At 56.3% G+C, this 20,665-nt stretch overlaps 3 protein-coding genes across 8 annotated transcripts in view; 2 read left to right on the top strand and 1 right to left on the bottom strand.

Annotated features, from left to right (window-relative positions):
- Window positions 1-3,863, top strand: part of Slc38a10 (solute carrier family 38 member 10) — a 45,753-nt gene extending 41,890 nt beyond the window's left edge. For 4 of the 6 annotated variants that reach the window (XM_021637372.2, XM_021637374.2, XM_060386272.1 and 1 more), the window contains 2 exons: window positions 1,702-1,878; window positions 2,276-3,863. In XM_021637372.2, the coding sequence (XP_021493047.1) occupies window positions 1,702-1,878; window positions 2,276-3,351 (1,253 nt within the window). In that variant the 3' untranslated portion in view covers window positions 3,352-3,863. The remainder of the gene's footprint in view (window positions 1-1,701; window positions 1,879-2,275) is intronic. The other 2 variants (XM_021637373.2, XM_021637375.2) reach the window with 1 other exon arrangement.
- Window positions 3,864-7,755: 3,892 nt separating this feature from the next.
- Ndufaf8 (NADH:ubiquinone oxidoreductase complex assembly factor 8) lies at window positions 7,756-9,653 on the bottom strand. Its single transcript, XM_021637476.2, has 3 exons — window positions 9,521-9,653; window positions 9,321-9,431; window positions 7,756-7,985 (listed from the first exon to the last, which is right to left on the bottom strand). The coding sequence occupies exons 1-3, from the start codon at window positions 9,602-9,604 to the stop codon at window positions 7,956-7,958; spliced, it is 225 nt and encodes a 74-aa protein (XP_021493151.1). The 5' UTR covers window positions 9,605-9,653; the 3' UTR covers window positions 7,756-7,955.
- Window positions 9,654-9,841: 188 nt separating this feature from the next.
- On the top strand, window positions 9,842-17,204 carry Tepsin (TEPSIN adaptor related protein complex 4 accessory protein). The gene is made up of 13 exons (XM_021637458.2): window positions 9,842-9,960; window positions 11,006-11,078; window positions 11,630-11,721; window positions 11,818-11,911; window positions 12,562-12,629; window positions 12,834-12,909; window positions 13,027-13,098; window positions 13,950-14,153; window positions 14,405-14,579; window positions 14,694-14,807; window positions 14,894-14,972; window positions 15,151-15,285; window positions 16,071-17,204. The coding sequence occupies exons 1-13, from the start codon at window positions 9,856-9,858 to the stop codon at window positions 16,530-16,532; spliced, it is 1,749 nt and encodes a 582-aa protein (XP_021493133.2). The 5' UTR covers window positions 9,842-9,855; the 3' UTR covers window positions 16,533-17,204.
- The last annotated feature ends 3,461 nt before the right edge of the window (window positions 17,205-20,665 follow it).

Here is a 20,665-nt window from a genome sequence, read left to right on the forward strand (position 1 = left end):
GCTGGGGCTGCATGTTCCTGCTGCTGTGTGTGGCCTGCGTCCATATGTCCCACTGTGGGGTCCCATCCTGTCTGTACACCTGGTCCCGGAAAAGCCAGTTACCAGGCTGCTTCACACGGCTGGACACTACACTTCCCTCCCTCCCAGAGCCGGCTCATGACTAGTCGACTAAGGAGTGTGTGAGGCACGGGCCCTGCGCTGTCAGAACCCGTCTCTTCGTGGTTGGGGAGTGCCAGCGATGTATGTAACTTGGTCTTTCTACAACTGACAGTTACATGCTTGTGCAGCCAGGGTGAGGCCTGGCCTATGGAGACACTGCTTTGAGCTTGTAAAGGGAGAAGGAGCCCTGCGTTACGAGGCTTTTCCTCCCCAAGCCAGTGCCTGGAGCTTGGGCATTGACAAAAGGGACAGTTTGATTCTTGAAGTCAACTCTGCTCTCTTCATGGTGAGCTCCAGCACCCTCTCATGGTCCAGCCTGCCTTTGTCTCCTCGCGCTGTCCACTGAAGGGTTTGGGGGAGGCCTAGTGTGTGTTCTGGGAGTTCCTCACCCCCCTGGAAGGACACTCACTGCTTCAGCTAGTCCCTGGTGGAGAGCCTGCAAGTATGTGCCCTGCATCAGGAGCTAGGTAGTCTTGTCCGGCCTGTCCTCACAGAGATCTGCTTGCCTGTATCATTTGTGTGCTGGGTCTAAAGGCGTGTTCCATTCCCACTCCACACAAGGTGCTTTTATGGGTGTCCCTAACCCAGCATCTCCTAAAGATGCCTAATTTAAAAATGTGTGAGTTGTGGGAAAATAACGTGCCGTGGCTACTTGCTGCAGAGAACTGGCCCAGGGCTGAAGGGCTTGTAGTGAAAAGCAAGCCAGCCCCTGCTGCCTTTGTGGGTGGCCCCCAAAAGCAGCAGGGGTGAGGCTGTGTGTGGACAGGAGAGAGCAGATCTGACTAGGAAGGTGTTCGTCTTCCCTGTGCTGTTCTTGGCTTGCCCTCCCTCCATTGATGAGATGGAGCGCCTTCCTTCCTGAGGTGGCCCCTGGCTCTCACACTCCACCTGAAGACTTTTGTTGTTAAGATTCCCTTCATCTCAGAAGACATTTTCTTAAAATATTAAAACTTTTTGTTTTTTCAAGACAGGGTTTCTCTGTTTTAACCCTGGCTGTCCTGGAACTCACTCTGTAGATAAGGCTGGCCGTGAACTCACAGATAGCCACCTGCCTCTGCCTCTGAGCGCTGGCATCAAAGGCGTGTACCATCATGTCTTGCTTAAAACTTTTTTAAACAGCCTTTAGGTTCTATTTTGTTTCATGTTAGTCCTAGAACAATGGTGTGAGGTAGTAGGTGAGACCCACCCAGCCCAGAGAACCTACAACTAACTTTCTGCTACATTCCTTCTCAGTTTTTGTCTGGACATGCATTTTCAGCCAGAAACAGGCAGGGATCTGGGATCTCCGCTGTGTCTGATCCACTGAGGGGAGAGTAAAAGCAGGCAGGACAGCCGCCGGCCAGGCAGGCTGCCATGGGGGCTCATGCTGGGTCTAGCCCTAGTACAGTGCTTCACTGCTGCGCTGGTGGGATTGAGGTGATGCGCACAGTGTTGCTGATCCGGGCAGTGGCAGGACTGGCTCCTCAGGTCACTGTGCACATTGCAAGGCCATCAGCCCCACAGGTGCCTGCACCCTCATCTGATTGTGTGTGTCCCCACCAGAAGCTGGGAGGGCAGAGATGCTGGACCATGCCGTGCTGCTGCAGGTGATTAAAGAGCAGCAGGTGCAGCAGAAGCGCCTCCTGGATCAGCAGGAGAAGCTGCTGGCCGTGATTGAGGAGCAGCACAAGGAAATCCGGCAGCAGCGACAGGAGGATGAGGAGGACAAGCCTAAGGCTGGTAGGTAGAGACCAGCCCCAGGGAGCAGATAGCCAAAAAAGCCAGATCCGGGGTCAGAGCTGAGGCTTAGAGCCTGAAGTGTGGGAGGAGAATTTTGGTCTTTACGCGCAACCCATTTGTTTATTTGTTTTTAGATTTATTTATTTTTGTTATGTGTGTGTGTAGGGTACAAGAGTAGGTATCCGGTCCCTTAGATCTGGAATTAGAGTTGTGACCTGCCTGACTGGGTGTTGGGATTGTAGCTCTAGTCTTTTGTAAGAACAGCAGGCACTCTTAACTGTTGAGCCATCTCTCTGGCTCTTAAGATTCTTAACTGCTTGAAAGTTTTTTTTCAATCAGTGCATCAGCAGTTGGTGTTCATGTCTGTGGCTAACCGGACGCTCAACTTCCTTTGCAGCCGACACGCAGCCAGAGCCTGGGATGGCTGTACTCAGAGGACAGGAGGCAGCGGCCCCGGATGAGCATGCTGGGGAGACATTGGAAGACGACCCTTCAAGGCCTTTGCAACCTGTGCTTGGAGCTCCCAGGGGTCACCCTGCTCCTTTGCAAGACGTGGGCCAGCACCCCCTGGGGGAAGCCAAGGCGCTGCCAGGCAGAGAGCTTGCTGCCGGCCCTGCTGGTGACTCCGACTCAAAGCCCCAGGGGTCCCTGACTAAGCTGAGAGATCCGCAAGGTGCTGCACTCAAGGTGGCTGGAGCTGTGAGGGAGCTGGTCCCAGGGGACCTGGAGCCAGTGCTCAAGCCGGACCCTGCTGGGGAACCCAAGAGTCCAGAGAAGCAGCTTGTAGAGGAAGTCGCCAGGCAGCGCCAAGATGTCTTTGGTGGAGGTTCCCAAGGAAGGAAGGAAACTAAAAAGGAAGCAGTGGCCCCTGGTCCTGATGCTCAGGAAGATGCTGCCCAGCCCTTGCCAGGGGCAGAAGCTGGGGACTCTCGCACAAAGTCCAAGAAATCCGGACCCACCGTGGCCCCAGCTAATATGCCAGCAGGTGTAGGCTTTCAGCCCCAGGCCAGGTTTCAGCAAGAACTCCAGGACAGCTTTGACAAAAGTCAGGGTTCTCACCCAGAGGTAAGACGTGAGACTTCCCAAGGGGTTCACATACATGCCGAGGAGCAGCACGGAGCCAAGGGGGATGCCGCCAACCAGGAGGCAAAGCAGAGGCCAGATCTGAACTCTGGGCCCAGACCAGCTGTGCCTGGGGGTCAGAAGCCAGAGCATGCCAAACCCAACCGAGACCCAAAAGTGGAGGCTGGTTCTGACCTCCGGAGGAGACGGCGGGATCTTGCCTCTCCTCCAGAGAAGGAGCTAGCCCCCAGGGATGGAGTCATCATTAGCTTTAATTCCCTGCCTAATGTGCAGGTGAATGACCTCCGCAGTGCCCTGGACACCCAGCTCCGCCAGGCTGCAGGGGCCGCCCTGCAGGTGGTCCACAGCCGGCAGATTAAACAGCTGCCTGGAAACTTAGAGGAGGCCTGAGAGCCTGCTCAGGGAAGGCTGCTACAGGACACTGGGCAGCAGCTGGTGCTCTCTGGCGCAACTGTGACTGGACCACATTCTTATGTCCCCAGGGATTGGTATCTAAGTCTCATGATGAGTTGTCAAAGTCTAACCCGCCACCCGACCCTAGACATCCTTGTTACTTTGTGGCATCACTTGCTCCAAGGCTATGCCAAAGCACTAGCCCAAGAATGCTTTGGTCCTCGAGCCAGCCCAGGAAAGGCATTGCAGAGGCTCAGTTCCAGCGCTGCCCAGTCTGGCCAGTGATAGGCACTTGACAGTCTTGCAGCCAGATTCCACTCTGCCTTGAGATGCCATGCTCTCTATGATGCAGAAAACCTGCAAGAAGCATCTCTGGTCTGCCCTAGGGATGCCTGGGGTGGGTGTGACTTGACTTGGCTCGGGGAAGGAGGTACATGGCCCTCCTGGTTTCCTGTCATCCACATTCTTTGAAATTGATTATGAAACCAAAAAATAAAATGCCACTAACATCTCGTGAGTCAAGCTGGTTTGTTTACCTAAAGGAAAGCCGAGCAGTTGAGGATCATGGATGATACAGGGCTAGAGGTGTTCTCCGGCTGTTATCGCCGATCAGGTCAGGTAAGTGCAGGTGGGAACTACAGTAGTTCTCCATGTCGTTCTGGGCCCTGTTGGGAGGAGTTGACAGCACAGGCTTGCCCTGGTGGATGTCTCATTGTTGTTGTGCATCTGCATGGCCTCAAGCCCAGAGGGTAGAGCTGCCCTCTGGCCAGCTGGCACTGCCGTCAGGGCTGTGCTCCCAGGAGTCAGCGCAGGAAAGCATGACTGTGTTGTCTTTGGGCAGAGGGCAGCGTTTTGTTTTGTCACTCTCTTGCCTGATAAGGCACTTGTGAGATTGAGGGCCGAGAACCTGGTTTGTCCCCAAGCCCTGCCATGAAGGACTTGGAAGGACCAGGAACCTCAGTGGGGTCACACTGCGGACCAGGCCGCATGCCAGCTGTGCTCTTTACCTCTTGAAAGATACTTTACTATAATTTTTAGTTTACATTTATGTGTGTGTTTTGTTTACCTATCTCTGCACTTGATGCATACAGTGCCCTTAGATGTCAGGTGTCAGATACCCTGGAACAGGAGTTATGGATAGTTGTGAGCCACTGCATGGGTGTTGGGACTCCAGCCTCACGCTGGTCTGAGAATAAGTGCCCTCAACACTGAACCATATCTCTTTTTAAAAAGATGTCGCTGGATAGCTTGAAAAACCAGAAAAATCTGACGGTGGTGCAAGCTTCCACAGGCCCTGTGTGACTGCTGCTGACCCCAAGGAGCTGGGCGGGGTCAGGCGTGGCTCACACACAAGGAGCGTGCCGGTGAACTGCAGGTCTCAGGCTTCTTCCATCCTTCCGACTAAAAACAGTCCCAGATACACCATTATTTGGTGCAAGATGCCACCTGGCCATCCCCTCGGATCAGAGGATCAGAACTCGTCACCTTGCTGGGTTTTCACACAGCTGAATATTTCCCCTTGACCAGGTTTTCTTCCTGAGGTCATTCTGTTTCCCCCGGTGTGCTGAGAACATCTACTGTTCTTGAGCAGGCTGGGCTGTCCTGTCCCCAGCTCTTCCTCCTAGCTCTCCCCTCTAACCCTGCTGTCAGAAGCCTTCAGGGCAGGGCACTTCCCTTAGAAACCAAGACCTGCGGCTTGCTGCTGAATGGCAGAAGTGCTGAGGCAGACAGCTGGGTCTGCCTGGGCGTCCTGGATGGTTCTGCTGTGAAGAGGTATGCTGTGCTATCAAGATGCCGTTCCCGGGGCACAGATGGAGGCAGACATCGCAGAGCCCAAGCTCCCAAAAGAACAGACAGCTGGGATGGTGCACACCTGTAATCCCAGCACTCGGGGAGGCCAAGGCAGGCAGATATCTGAGTTCGAGGCCAGCCGGGTCTACAAAGTAAGTCCAGGACAGGCAAGACCACACAGAGAAACTGTCTGGAAAAACGAAGCAGGGATTCCAAGTACGAGCACCAGAAGGGGTGCCCTCACTGAGGCAAACTCTGCCCTGTTCTCTTGCCCATGAAGATTTCAGCAGCAGGGTCCTCAGTACTAAATCTTGACAGTCAACCTCTGGGCTTCCAGGCTGTGAGGAACAGATCGGCATTCTTTATAAATCCTGTGGTCTCAGTATTCAGCTACAAGAGCTCCAGAGGACTGACTGCATGCTTGACAGTCAGTGCTCTGAGGCTGACAAGGCCACAGAAACTGTTTCTGCTGCAGCCAGTGAATGTATTCATTTAAAAACCTTTATGTACACTGGTGTTTTGCCCGCCTGTATGTCTGTGTCAGATCTTGGACAGTTGTGAGCTGCCATGTGGAGGCTTGGATTTGAATCCGGGTCCTCTGGAAGAGCAGTTAGTACCCTTAACCACTGAGCCCATGAACACATTCTTGAGACCAAGTTTGGAGGCCCGAGAACTGTTCAAAGGCCAAAGGAGCCTGCACAGCTGCGGCCTCAGCACTTGAGAACTCGATTTCTCCTGCTCAGGCTCAGTTGCCTGGGCCATGTGATCAGGACGTCACAGCAGCACAAGCAAATGGTGGAGGCTTCCATGTCCTGGGGCAGGCACAAACTTCAAAAGCATGTCTGCGGTGACCTTTCTGAAGTTCCTGTGCATTTGGTGTTTGGAACACGTGTGTGTGTGTGAAATGGATCCACTGGAATTTGAATTACAGACCATAGAGCTGTGAGCCGGTGTGGGGTGGTGGGAATTGAACCAGGGTCCTCTGGAAGAACAGCCAGTTCTTTTAACTGCTGAGCCATCTCTCCAGCCCCCCATTCCTGAAGTTTCTGGAACCTCCCAAAATACCACCAAGTAGCCGGGGACCAAGACCTCACTAGCATTAGTCCACTGGAGTAAGGTTTGTGTGTATGAGAACTGAATTGTCAAACCATGACAGAGCTGGAAGGAGGGGGCCCCAGAGGCCTGAGCAGAGTCTACAGGCCTGGGCCGTGCTGGGCCATGAGAAGTGACGAGATGTCTGCCACCTCAGGTCAGGGAGCCTGAGTTCCGCGGGGCCCGGGGTTGAAGTCTTCAGGGAGAAGATGCAAGAAGCTGCAGCAGTAAGCTCTCCAGAGAACCTGAGGAAGGTGTGGCTGATTGGCAAGTCAGTCCTGAGGGGCTGGCCTCGGCTGCAAGCTCTGACAACGTGGGTAAAAGAATGCTGAGTGGGGCAGCTTCTGGCTTGTGGAGAACCTGTAATCCCTGGGCAGTCACTTATCCTGCTACCTTAGCAGCAGAGGAGAGTAGACTGTCCAGAGTCAACATCTGGTCCCTTGAGACCCATCACCCTGTCCACTGTACAGAAGCACTTACTGCTCTTGCAGAAGACCCTGGCTTGATTCCCAGCATTCACTTAGAGGCTCACAACTGTCTGTCACTCCCATTCCAGGGGCTCCTACTCCTTCGTTTCCACCAGGCACACACCCAGGGCACATACATACAAGCAGCTACAACACCCATACACATCAATTAATCTTAAACTAAAAAACATGGGTTTTCTTACAGTGGTAAGTAAGGCCAGTTCTGGCAGTTATGCCTCGTGGAGATAGAGATTTTGGGCGCAGAGTGTAGGGCATGACGGCCCCTGGCCCTAGCCCTGTTCTCGGTACTCAGGCTCTGAGACAGGTTCCAGCTCCAAGGACAGCATGACCTCCACGCCCAGAAGAAATCCCATGTTTCCCAGCAGGTGGCACTCACAGAGAATCCCAGTGCACTGGGCACTGTGTGAAGGAGGGAAAGAAGGAAGGCCAGGAGCTGTCCCCTCATTGATGGTCCCAAGGAGAACCTCCTTGTTGGCTTTTGTCCAGAAATGCCTATGCCCAATCTCTGGGCAGCCATCTGTAGTAATTTCCATACCGTGGGCTCCCCTTGTGTTGCTGTGTCTGTCTGTGGTTTGCCCTCCTTCCTCATGAGCAGTCAGGTCCAGGGACCAGCTCTGCTACACTTACATAGATAGCCTCCATGAGAACGGTGGGGTTTTTTGTTTTAAGGTTTAGTTTTATGTTTATGTTTTGCCTGCATGTATGTCTGTACTACATGTGTGCCTGGTCCCTGCAGAAGCAAGAAGACAGTGTTGGATCCCCTGGAACTGGAGTTAAAGATGGTTTGAGCTGCCATATAGGTACTGACAACTGAACCTGGGTCCTCTAAAGAGCAACAGGTGCTCTTAACTGTTGAACCATCTCTCCAGCCCTTGTGAGAACAGTTTTAAATGAGGACCCTGGGCAGAGTCCTAGGGCCCAGACCTACACCTTTGAGGGGTGGGGGTGCAGGTATACTCTGGATACATTGTCCTCGGGAGAGACCAGTTCCTTGTACCATGCTGTGTATAAAAGTCTGAAATGTGCCAGATTGTAATATGAACAATCTTCATTGCTGTTTATGTCACATCTTAATCAAATCCAGATGCTCATACACACTGCAGGTAAACAAACCCTGCCCAGGTTCACGCTGAGAAGAACACAAAACACCGGGATCTTCGCTGCCCACGCTTTCCTTCAGTCCCCAAAGCTCTCCAAGTGCGCCATGAGCGCAGGGCGCCTGTGCCCTTCCTAGGAGCCTCCCATCACAGTCTTCTTGGCCTGAAAGAGAAAGCACTTAGTTTGTGACTTAGATTTGGCTTAAAAGCGAGACATTCACCTCATCACATGCCACTCTCCCAAACGCCTTCAAGAGCTGAAGTGCTGGTGCGTCTGTGGTGGTCCCTGCCGGAGATCACCCGGCACTGTGATCCAGTGGAGGTTCTAGAGCAGGGACATAAGGAGCCACAGTGGGAGGCCTTTACCTGGCCCAGGCAAAGGAGGAGACAGCTGCCAGCCACACACTTCCTCAACCACAGAAAGTGTGGCAGAGAGAGAAAGCAGAAACCTACGAACATCAGGAGAGTGTGTCTAGGTTCTCAATGACAGCTGCTGGCCACCAACCACAGGTGAAGGCTTGTCAGGTAGCCTTCCCCATCCAGGGAGAGACGTAGGGTTGGAAAGCTGCCAAAAGGCAGGGATCAAGTCAGAAGGAACCAAAACAAAACAGTACTGCAACACCTGATGGTTGCACAGCCTCTGATTGGGAAACTTGCCAAAGGCTGCTAGGTAAGGCTGGGCCGCAGTAAACTCAAGGAACATTTGGCTCTCCCAAACACTGCTCTTCCTGCCTAAGGCTATTGCAGAGTATTAACAAACCGCTCCAGATTCTCTCTGTTGCTCTGCGTTCTTAACCAATGACCCTACATCTAGTCCTAGTTCTGCATTAGCAGCTCCCAGTAGCACCGGCAGACGACCTACCCCAGACCCATGAATCAGCTGTACCCAGAAAGGTCAGCAGTAGTGACATTCTGGGAACCTATCCTAGAATGAGCGCCCAAGACTTCCGCAGGTCAAACCCTCCATTATGTGGAGCGCGGTTCTGGAATATTCACTATGGTCCATTCCACCATTTTCACAATTCTTCTAGGGTTTCCCAAGACGCCCAAACTCAGTACTCCGGGTCCTGGCCATCTTCACAAGGCTGAAAGTGGGACATCAGCTGACAGGGGCCATGGCAAGGCAAAGACAGAGGGCACCTGAAGGGGAGGGGCTTGAAGTGGAGGAGTCATAGGCAGAAGCCAAGCTGCTCTCACCACCTCTCCTGTGCTACAGTGAGTGCCGGCCACGGACACTCGGCACTTGATGAAAGAGGTGCCTAGCAGGGCTCCCCTCCCCCACGACCTCACGCAGGAACTTTGGAGAGAAAGTGGGGCTGGGGTCGGTCTGGTCAGGCTGCCCTCTGGCAACAGTGCCAGCAGTTAACGCGAGGGCCTTTCACCTTTCACTGATCCTTCCTGCAGTTGACGGGTAGAAAAAAAGTGTATCTGGCATCACCCTAAAGCATCGGAAAGGGAAAGCCGAACGGGGCGCCGCAGGGAGGACGCGCCCACCTACCGCGGCAGCGAAGCAGCTCCGTAGGGCCTCGAACTCGCGCACACAGAGATCCTTCCTCAGGCGGCCTCCTGGGGCGGTGGAGGCCTGCACGCACTTGCCGTACGCCGAGGCCTGAAGGAAGACCCGACGGTAGTGGGGCCAGACCAGATTTGCCTCCCTCCCCGGGCACCCTGAAGGCCCAAGCTCCGCCCTCTCCTTACCTCAGCTCCGCAGGCCGCCAGATGCTCCGGGAAGGCTCGGAGACGGCTCCGCACGCGCCCCCAAACCGCTCCGTTGGTGGACATGAGCGGTTCTTCCAGGCCCCTGTGGGCGCCGCCATCTTGGGCCCCGCCTTTTCCGGAGCCGAATGTTTGCACATCCGGCGCCTGCGCCCGTACTGTTTTCTGGTTGGTCAGAGTCGCCGCCTGAGCTTCTGTAATTGGTAGTAGTGCTTGTCCGTCTCTCACTAGGACTTTGGACTGGCTGAGGCCCAGATGTTTTCGTCCCTTGTGTCCACCTCCTGCTAGCGATTGGCCGGGAGAGCCAGAGAAGCGCCATGATTGGAGGACCAAAGCCTGGCGGAAGCGGGGCAGCCTGGGAGTTTACCTGGACCATGGCGGCCGCCCCGCCGCTGCGGGACCGCTTGAGCTTCCTCCACAGGGTGAGTGGAACCCGCCGGGTGTGCTGACGCCTGGCCCCGGGGACCTCGCTGGATGAGCGGGGACAGACTGCCCGGCAGCTGCTGAGAACGAGCGAGCCTGCTCTGCTAGCAGGAGGCTGACCCCAAGGGCGGCGGGCATGTCCAGCGGGGCCCAGGTCGCGCTTGCCCGGCTTCGTTTCAGAAGATCCTGGAGACACGTCCATCTCAAGGGGACGGGAGGCATCTGGGAGGCCGTAGCTGCAGGGTGGAGAGGGCGGAGCCTGTTGCCATCTGCTGAGTGAAACGAGCTGACTGTCCTGAGCTTTCTGTCTGTAGCTTTGAGGGCGCTTGAGTGGCCCAGGGACCGTTCTTACTGGCTTTTAGATCTCTCTTGTAGCGGCTGGGACAGCTGTAAGTACTAAACTCGTTCCCTTCCTACAAAGCCCCTCAAAGGCACTGTGGACAGATAGCATGGCGAGGCCGGGTGGACCCCTAGCAGTGTGTCAGCATACTTGTCTTAAATATTCCAAAGCCGCAACCTTTTGCCCAGATACTGAGTGATGGGAAATAGGTGTTTCCAGATTTCAACCAAATAAACACTGTCCACTTGCAGTAGCAGGCAAGCCGGCAAATAAGCAAGACTGTGCTTATGGATGGCGATATAAAATTTAAGATAGGTCTTCTCAAGGAGTCATGAAGCCTGTCAAGCGGAGCAGTTCTGACACGTTTGCACCACACCCATCCATTACATAGAAGGCTCTGAGGGTCTTGCTGTTGCTGGTTGATGTGTTGCTATATTTAAAATATCCTTACCCTCATGGGTGTAGGGGCCGGGGCTGAACCTCATCTTGACCTAGCTAGAGAGCCTTCACTGATTTCCTCACTGCTCCATGCCAGAGCAGAGCCTGTTTAGAGCTGTGCTTTGTGGCCACTGGATTGATTCTGCGCCCCCCACACAGGCTTTCTCCTGGGCAGTTTTAACACCTCTGAGCATGAGGCTGTTTCCATTCCCTTTAGTGGCTGGGACCTACCCTGTGTAACTCACCATGCTCCTCTTCCCCTTCAGCTCCCTATTCTCTTGAAGGGGACCTCAGATGATGACATCCCATGTCCAGGCTACCTGTTTGAAGAGATTGCCAGTATCCTCCTGTCATCCCGTGGGTGGCGTTTAGTGTGTAGGAAACAGCGGGGATCCTGACATAGCAGAAAGGGTTATAGGAACAGGGTCGGGTCTTCCGTTATCCCAGAAGCCCACCAACAACTTTTTCCTAGTATCCAGACGTGTGTGACTATCCAGACATGTGTGACAGGTGTGCTAAAAACTGCAAAACCAGCTGGCAAGGTGTGGTGGCGCATGCCTGTAATCCCAGCCCTCAGGGAGGCAGAGGCAGGCGGATCTCTGTGAGTTTGAGGCCACCGTGGTCTACAGAGTGAGTCCAGGACAGCCAGGGGTACACAGAGAAACCCTGTCTCAAAGAACAAAAACAAAACAAAACAAAAAACCTCCAAACCCTACAATATCAATGGTGTCGAGACCAGCATACCGTAAACATTCCAGTGCTGATGAAAACAAAGCCTGCAGTAATCTTCATGGAGCGAGACTGGTCACAGGAGGGTGAGTTTGTCTCGCTAGCGGGTCCTGGTATGGCCTCTGTCAGCCTGCTTTTTCCCTAACCCACATGACTCTCAGAAATTTCTCACGAGTCACTGGGTAGCAGTCAGTGCCTGCTGGAGTACCTCCTGAACCGCCTGGACAGCAGCTCTGGCCACGTGAAGCTCAAGGTGAGTGGCAGGCAACAGACAAGGCCGGGGAGGGACACAGCTGCTCTGGGTGCCCTGCACCGCAGTTGCCAGCCCCGCGAATCTGTGGCTCTCCAGGTGCTGAAGATCTTGCTTTACCTGTGTGGTCATGGCTCTTCCTCCTTCCTGCTCATCCTCAGAAGAAACTCTGCTCTCATCCAGGAAGCCACAGGTATGGAAGGTCCCGGGTATGTCCAGGAAAAGCTGGGGGTGGGGAGACATAACCCTTGGGTGCTGTGCTTGGGATCCTGCCTGGTATGGTCTTGTGAAGGGTGTCTATGCTGGAAGCACCCACTAAGGATTCTCTGAGGAATGGATTTTAGCCCCGAAAGGATGAGGTGGAATACGGGTGCTGTGGTATTCTCCAGCGTGCGAAAAGGCCCTGAGCCAAGGAAAATGTGGGGGTGGCTTAATGTATAAGAAAACCTTAATTTCTTCGAGGGAGGCTTTTTAGCAGAGGGAATTTAGCTCAGGCTGAACTGGCCTGGTAACCAGGAGCTGAACCATACCTGAGAGGCCCTGGTAGAGGCTCAAGCCCGAAGAAAGTTCGGTAAGGCTCGTGTTGTGGGTGGGAGTGAATGGATGCAAGGAAGCAGCTAGGTGGGCAGAACTCCAGCGTGTATGGGAGGCGCCATGGTCTCTGCACACACAGTGGCTATTGTAGAGCTAGGTGGTCAATGGAGAGTGTGAAGTGCTCCCTCCGGGGTGTGTGTGTGTGTGTGTGTGTGTCTGTCTGTCTGTCTGTCTGTCTGTCTCGAGCTTGCTCAGTGTGCAGGGAGCAGAGCCAGGCTCAGCCTCTCCCGTCTGTCTTCTGCCCTGAAGCTTTCGCAGGACCCCCCGATCCTCTGCACGGAAACAGCTTGTACCAGAAGGTTCGGGCAGCTGCCCAGGTGAGCCCGGGGTCACTGCCTGGAGTACAGAGTGTCTGTGAGGAGCTTGCTGTCTTCCTGCCACACTGGACTCGGGTCTCTCCTGCTGAGCATGGCCCGGTGCCTGGCTGGGCAGCTCAGGAGAGGTTCTAACAGCGCAGAGCTGGCAGGGGCAGGTAGGGCAGAAGGCTCGGTGGGACTCTGAGCTCCCACCTCTTCATTTAGGACCTGGGTAGCACCTTGTTCTCAGATGCCATGCCGCTGGCTCCCTGCCAGCCACCCCAAGCCCCGCCTCCAGCAGGTATGCCGCTCTGGTGCCCTCCAGCCTCATCAGAGGCTGTCCCTTTTGGTGTCCTAGATGTCTGTGTGCATATGGGTAGGGCTGGGGGAGGCCTGCACTGACGCCAGTGTCTTTCAGGCATGGGCGCCCAGGCCCGACCTCACAGTGCTCTGCAGGGCTTCGGCTATAGCAAGGAATCAGGCCGGTCAGGTAAGGTACAGGTAGGGATATGATGGGGTTAGGGCCGGGCAGTGTGGTGCGCGAATTTAACCCCAGTACTCGAGGGCCAGAGGCAGGCAAACCTCTGAGTTTGAGGCCAGCCTGGTCCAGGACTGCCAAGAAGGGGTCAGGGCAAGGCTTCATGACAGCACCATCAGCTGTCTCTGCTGTCCTACATGTGGATGCCATCCCTCGATATGGCCCTGCTGTCCCCTCTGCCCAGCCGAGAGGATGGTCTGACCAGAGTGTCTACTTGACGGCCAGGGAGGAGACACTAGACGAGTCCAGGTGGCTGGGTTGGCCTTTTGTGCCGCTTGATTGGCAACAGCCCAGCCGTGACAGAGCCTAGCAGGCACCTGTGCAGGTAGTGACAGTGAGCGTGAGCGGCTGTCCGTGTAACACACTGGAGTGACAGTGGACTGTGTGTGGTGCCGTGTAACACGTGTGTTTGTTGGCAGTCTGGACAGCACACAGAGCGGAGCAGGCAGCCTCAGCTGTCCCTGGGGCTGTGTCCAGCTATGTGCCCACAGCTGCCACACACAGGCCTTTTTGCAGCTCTGGGGCCTCAAGCTGATGCTCTAACTTGCTTCTTCAGGGGGCTCGGAGGCGGGATGGCTCTGGCACTGTTGTCCTTGCACCCTCGAGTGAAGGGCCAAGGGTGATTTCTTCCCAGGGCAACCCCTCGACCATCCCTGACCACAGCTGCTTGCTGTGAGCTTGTGTGCAGTCGCATTGTCCACGCTGCTCCGCCTCCCCAGCTCTGAGCAGTCCTAGCCCTGCCCTGGAGGGACTGGCGTAGGCAGGGAGGAGGGCTGGGGCCTGACACTCCCTTCCATGCACAGGCTCTGCGGGTGAAACCCTCCTGTCCACGATCCAGAGGGCTGCAGAGGCCGTGGCCAATGCGGTGCGTCCTGGGCCTGATAATCCCAGCGCCCAGGGACCCTTTCCACGTGCTGACACCTACCAGCCCGCAGTGACACCGTCAGCCGGCCACACACTTCCCAGCCCCGGGAATCTGCTCCCTGGGGCCATCCTGGGGGCCCGAGGTATGGAGGCCAGGGTTGCTGCCCTTGGGGGTCTCCTTCGGGCAGGGGCACTCTCGAAGTAAAGACAAGCTCTGGTGCCACCCTGCATGGCCGGAGGCAGGAAGCGCTCGCCCATGTCGTGAGCCTGGAGCTTGTGGAGCTGCCCTGTGAGCACAGGCCAGACCTGTTGTCTCTTAGCCAGAGTCCCTGAGGAGGTGGTGTGCGGCCTGCGGAAGGTGAGGGGCCCTGCCTGCCACTCTCCTGTCTTTCAGCTATGAAGCACCAGCCGGGGCAGGCTGGAGGAGGCTGGGATGAGCTGGACAGCAGTCCTAGTTCCCAGAGCTCCTCCTGCACCAGCAACCTAAGCAGGGCCTCGGACGCAGGCAGTCGGTCCGGCAGTGACAGCCACTCTGGCACCAGCCGGGAGCCAGGTGACCTGGCAGAAAGGTATGTGCACAGACTGCCTCTCCCAGAGGGGCTGCCGCAGACTCGTGACCCCAGTGTGGGAGCGTGGGGTGCTGCCCGCTCAGCGGCCCGGCTGTACCGTTGTGCTCTCTCCAGGGCCGAGGCCATGGCCCCGAGTGACTGCCAGCAAGAGCTGAGTCTTGTGAGAGCTGTGACACAGGGACCACGAGTCTTCCTGAGCAGAGAGGAGACACAGCACTTCATCAAAGAGTGAGCTGCGCCTGCGCCTGCCCCGAGGGAGGAGGGAGCTGGCTGTGGCCGCCCCAGCTCCTCCCACGTGTCCCCTCCCCGTGCAGGTGTGCGCTGCTCAACTGTGAGGCTGTGCTGGAGCTGCTCCTCCGCCAGCTGGTCGGGACCAGTGAGTGTGAGCAGATGGTGAGGATGAGAGTCAGCACGTGTGAGGGAGCAAGGGCTGTGCGGGTCAAGCAGGGACAGCAGCGCCTCCCTGGCTGAGAAGGGTCAACGTGGGGAGTGCGTGGGGAGTGCGGTGCGTCCGGTGGGGCCACACAGGCCTGAGAGAGCCGACTTTCATCCTCCCCTCTCTGGTCCACAGAGGGCGCTGTGTGCCATCGCCTCCTTTGGGGGCGCCGACCTCCTGCCTCAGGAGCACGTCCTCCTCCTCTGCCGGCAGCGGCTGCAGGAACTTGGTGCCGGCAACCCTGGACCTGTGACCAACAAAGCCACTAAGGTGGGCGGTGGCCGGGCGCAGAGTGTCTCAGCACTCACTACCCTGGTGGGCTCCCTAGCTGGGCACATGCCCACAGCCCTGCTTACTGGGTGGTGCTCACCTGCCCTGGGCTCTGGGGAGCCTTGGCCTTCTTCCTCTCCTGAAGGCCAGCCGTCCACTCACCCTGCTCTGTGCCTGGCTCACCATCCTGTGTCCTGCACCCTGCCTCTTCCAGAAAGCTCCCCGAGAGGCAGCTCCCCTGCCTTATCCCTAGGGTCTCCTCCGTGTCCCAGGGTCCCCATGCCCCAGGGTCCCCGTGGGTGCCCTTCCTATCTGCCCTGCCTCCTTAGCTGCTTCTTGGGATTTATTGTTTGCATTTTGAGACAGTGTTTCACTCTGTAGCCTTGACTGGCTGGGAACTCACTGGGTAGACCTGGCTTGCCTCTCCTTACAGACATCCACCTGCCTCCACCTCCCAAGTGCTGGGACCAAAGGCATGCGCCACATCCCTGGGGTTTCCTGCTTTCTCTGCCTGCCAAACTTGCAGCGTCTCAGCCTCTTACCTGGGTTGCTGTGCTGTTAGCACCTGATAACTCGCTTTTGGTCACAGCACCTCAGGTCTCCTGGGTCCCCTCAGCTCCCTTGGCACCTGGAGGTTCCGGGGTGGACTGCCCTTCTGTCTGTTTCCTGTGTTGTAGTGTTCACACAGTAGGTAGCTGTACCTGCCGGCACTCAGAAAAAATGAGCCCTGTCCTCACTGCTCCCAGCCCTAAGCAGGAACCTCCCTCCCTCCCATTTTCCTCTAGATCCTGAGACACTTTGAAGCCTCCTGTGGACAGCAGCCACCTGCCCGAAGGCCCTGTGCCCAGCTGACCTCTGCAGCTACCCTTGTGGGCCCAGCCGACCTGCTGACCAGCCCTGTGCCTCCCCCCGAGAGCCAGGTCTTCCTCCAGCCTCTTAGCTCCACCACGGCGGTGCCCGCTCCACCCCCAGACCCCTTTCCCCCTCCAGCCCTGGAGGGTGCCAGTGAGCTCAGAACCCAGTTGATACATTCTGGTGGACAGGGGACAGGACCTGAGCAGAGCCCGGACAACACAGACACCCTGAAGGGCAGCTCCAGCTCGTGCCTGGGGAGCCCCAACTCCTTGTTTTCTGGCATGGAGCTGGTGGCCTGCCCCAGCTCCCGGGATCTCCAGCCAAGTTTACAGAAGGTCACCACAGAACCTCCAGCTTCAGAGCCATCAGCTTTTGCATTTTTAAACATGTGACTCTGGCCACAGGACCTCATATTCACCTCATGGTTCTTGAGTATCTTCTGGCTGTCCTCTTGTCCCCTCTGACCCCTTCCTTTCACCTCGGAAACTGATACAGCAGTCTCCGGGGCAGGTGAGCCCTGGCTGGGCTTCCCAGTGGTCAGAACGGTCATTGAAGACCGTGTATGGGCCCTTAGCACTGACCAGCCAAGAGGGAAGCATGAAAAAGCGGGTCAGTTGGTGCTTCAGAAAATGTCTGCAACCCATTGCTTCTCGGGAGGTGACTCTGGCTGTGCTCCTGAGATTGGCTTCTCTTTCTGGCAAGACCCTCCAGACCGTCGTAGCAGTGGCTAGAGATACCCGAGGTTTCCTGCTTCGCACAGCACATCTGCAGGGCAGTGTTTCTCCAGGGCTGTTGGCCACAGTCCTTCTGCCCGTGCTGCTGTGTCTCTAGGAGGCCGAACACAGAGGCCAGCCCCCAACTCCCAGGCTACCTCAGTCCCTGTCCCACCTGTCCCTTTGCTAGGTGCTGGCAATGGGTGTATGGACCTGAGTTCCTGTGGTAGCAGCTGGCGGGTAGCAGGGCGAAGGTGCTGCCCTCGGCGTCCCTGGGCATGCCCCGTCTGCCTGCCCCTCAGAAGTGCGTGTGAGGAGAGGGCTGAAAACATCGACCTGTTCAGAGTCATGCGTTTCATCTCCTGTCCTTCCTTAGGAGGTCACAGCAGCAAGAGCCACGGCCTTCTTCGGGGAACTGGGGGGAGGGGTCGGCCAGGGAGTGTTGTCTCCTGTGGTGCAGAAGGTCTGGCTCTCAGCTTCCTCAGCCGCGTGCCCTGTGGCCATTTCTGGACCTCAGCCTGCCACATCTTTCTGCAGACCACGGGGAGTCTAGTGAACCCTCCTGTCCATGTCAGAAGAGCCCGTGAGCTGCCGCGTGCAGCTCCATGAGCTGACGCAGCCGGTGCTGCTCTGGCGGGCCCTGTGTCAATCGGGGCACACTTTTCCTAAGCAGGATGGGCACTCCTCCTCGGCGCTCAGTGGGACCCCTCAGCGGTGCTGGCACCCTCGGGACGCACACTGAGTGTGGCTACAGAGGCAGCTTGTCTCCGTAGGCGCTGAGCTCGTGAGCCTCGGGCCTGCGTGTGTTAGGCAAGTGCCGTCCCAGCTCGGTTCTCCACGGTGCGGACCGACACCAGCATTTCCAGGGAGAGCCCGCTCGCAGTGCTGAAGGTGACCTGGAAAGTACGCTCCCTGCAGCTCCTGCAGGGTGCCTTTCCCTGGAGTCTCCCTGTTGCCCCCAGGGCAGGGAAACCTTTGCACAGGTTCAGCTGACAGTGAGGGGCTCCATGGGGTTGCAGGAGCAGGGGAAGGCTTGTGGCAGGCGTGCCACTGAAGGGCGTCCTTTTCCCTAGGGCTCACACATGGGGGTGGGGAGTGCCACTTGCGGTTCCTCTCCTACTGTGAGGGAATGGTACATAGTTGATACTGTGCGGGTCTCCTGTGGCCAAGTTTGAGACAAATGCCGTGTCCAGAGGACAGAGTTCACCATGGCTGTGCTAGCCTGTTGTTGCTCAGGTCTTAACAGGTAGAATGACAGATGTACATAAATAAGGTCAGCGGCCGCGCCCACGTCCGGGAGGCAGAGCCTGGGCAAGTGCTGACAAGCTGAGGTCACTGAGCCACAGCTTCGGTCACATGGCTTTCTGCGTGCGTGCGTGCGTGCGTGAGGAGGTGGTGGCCGCCAGTGGCAGTGCTGAAGCTATCCATGTGTAAACACTAAAGCATCTTGGCCCATACCTCAGAATTCACAGAAATTTAAGGTGAACCATAGCACACCAGGCATGGTGGTGTGCCCCTCTAACCCCAGCACTCAGGAAGCTCTGGGTTTTCGGCCCGTCTGGTTGGTCTACATAAGGAGTTCTAGGCCATCCAGGGCTGCATCCTAAGACCCCCGAGAAGGAAGAACCATCAAAGGGAAAATGCTTTGAATGCCATTGTTAAGGGAATGAGAAGATGAGCCAAACATTGAGAAACAGTATTTTTGGGTCAATGTTTCGTGCAGACTGCGGTGGAAAGCTTGTGCAGTGAGAGGACCAGTGAGAGGGCTAGGCTGGTGCCACGAAGCGTGACAAGCAGAGTGCAATCCCTGGGGCCCACACAGCCAAAAAGGAAAACATCCTCACCCTGCCTGTGCGGACGGCATGAATGTGCTCTCGAGCACACAGACAAAACTCAAAACTAGAAAGCCACCCAAGTTACAAAGAGGGTAAAGGACGGACAGGAAGACAAGTGAAGGCAGCAGATAAGCATACTCGGTCACCATCTGAGTAAACCCTGTGGCTTACAAACACTCACCAGCAATGTGACTGAAAAACCGGACCTGAACAGACACCAACTGGAGCTCACACGGCACTGGCCGTGTGGTGTCTGGGAGACATTTTGGTGGTTTCTTAAATAGCACTGATTCCTGTCCTAGGAATTCACAGAAGACAAGTGAAAGCCTGTGTTCACACAAAGGCCAGTAAGTGTTTACAGCCGCTCTCATCACAGTCACTTAACCGTGGAACAGTTGCTGGGTCACTCTAGAGGTAAGTGAGCTGCCGTGTCGGCTACAGCCCAGATCACAGAGGAACGGCAGGGTGACTCCCCAGGCTTACAGATGGACCAGGAAGACACTGTGCCTTCAAGTCTGGGACAGTCAAGAAAACTGAAGGTCTAGGCAGCTGGTACCAGAGCAGCTGGGTTAGACAAGGACGGCCCACAGGAGTTTGCATGCCAGGAGAGCGACTACAGCCGTGCGGGGCTGCTGTACACCAAAGGATGTGAATCCTGATCCTGACGAATCAAACCTTTCTGTTTTTAAAAAGCCACCAGTGTTTTACACGCACATGCTGTGATAGGCAGTGGTGGTGCACAGCCTTAATCCCAGCCCTCGGGAGGCAGAAGCAGGTGGAGCTCTGAGTTTGAGGCCAGCCTGGTCTACAGAGTGAGTTCCAGGACAGCCAGGGCTACACAGAGAAACTTGAAAGAAAGCATTTACTTTTTTTTTTTCTTTTAGAATGGAATTGGGTTTTATTATTCACATATTTCGTAGAAAGGGGGTTTAGTAAACAGGGTGGGACTCTAAAAAACCCTGGGTCATCCACACTCCTGTTTACACGTGGGGGCAGCCCTGTCCTCAGCGACTGCCGCTTCCTTGCAGACATCTCCCAGGGCACACTTGGAGCAGCCCCCAGGGCAGCAGGAGCAGCAGGCTGCGGGCAGAGCAGGAGCAGCTGGCGTCCCTTCGAGATCTGGCAAAGCAGCCTTGGTCAGCACTTAGCGGTTCTGAGAGGAACTGGGGTTTTGTTCCAAGCTCCCACAAGGCATCTTACAACCGTGCCTACGCCAGTTCCAGGGGATCCGGCACCCTCAACGGCGCAGAAACGCACACACTAAATCTTAAAGAAAAGAAAGAAAACACCAGGTGCGGTGTCACTTTGCTCATAATTTCAGACGTAGGAGGTGAAAGCAAAAGGATCAGCTGTTGAACATTCTCAGCTATTAACGAGTCTGACCGCAGCCTGGGCTACGCGCTGAAGGAATCCCTTAAGACAAATGGCTCAGTGGCAGAGCCCATGTTTAGCACGGGCGAGGCCCTGGCCCACCATCCTAATATCCACGTCCACGTGCGCGCACGCATAAATCAATAAATACATGTGGATCACTTTTTACAGCGTTTAAGTCTATAAAACTGTTGTTTAATATGACTTGTTGGCGTGGGCATCTGAGCTTCGGTGTCCTGAGCCCTTTGGACACAGGGAGGAGAGCCCACAACGCTGCACTAGCGGTACCTCGGTAGGCCTCTCCGAAAGCCGTTTGGGGAGACTGGAAGGAGGCTGCACGGACACCATCCCGCCAGGCCTGGGGCCTCCCGGGCTGCGCGGGGAAGCGAGCGCGGCTGCAAGCCTGGCGCAGGCGGAGCGGCGGCCCGCAGGCCCCGCCCCCTCGGAGCCCCGCCCCCTCCAGCCTCCACTCCGCCGCGGCGGTCGGCGGCTCCTCCCACGCGGGAGCTTACAGGACAGCCGAGCGGCCCAATAAGGCGCCGTGTGGTCGGAGAGGGCTCCGGAGAGCCAATCCCTGGGCGGCGCGCGCTGCAAAGGCGGGCCGGC

This window comes from Meriones unguiculatus, chromosome 7 (assembly GCF_030254825.1).
Source record: "Meriones unguiculatus strain TT.TT164.6M chromosome 7, Bangor_MerUng_6.1, whole genome shotgun sequence".
Lineage (NCBI taxonomy): Eukaryota > Metazoa > Chordata > Mammalia > Rodentia > Muridae > Meriones > Meriones unguiculatus.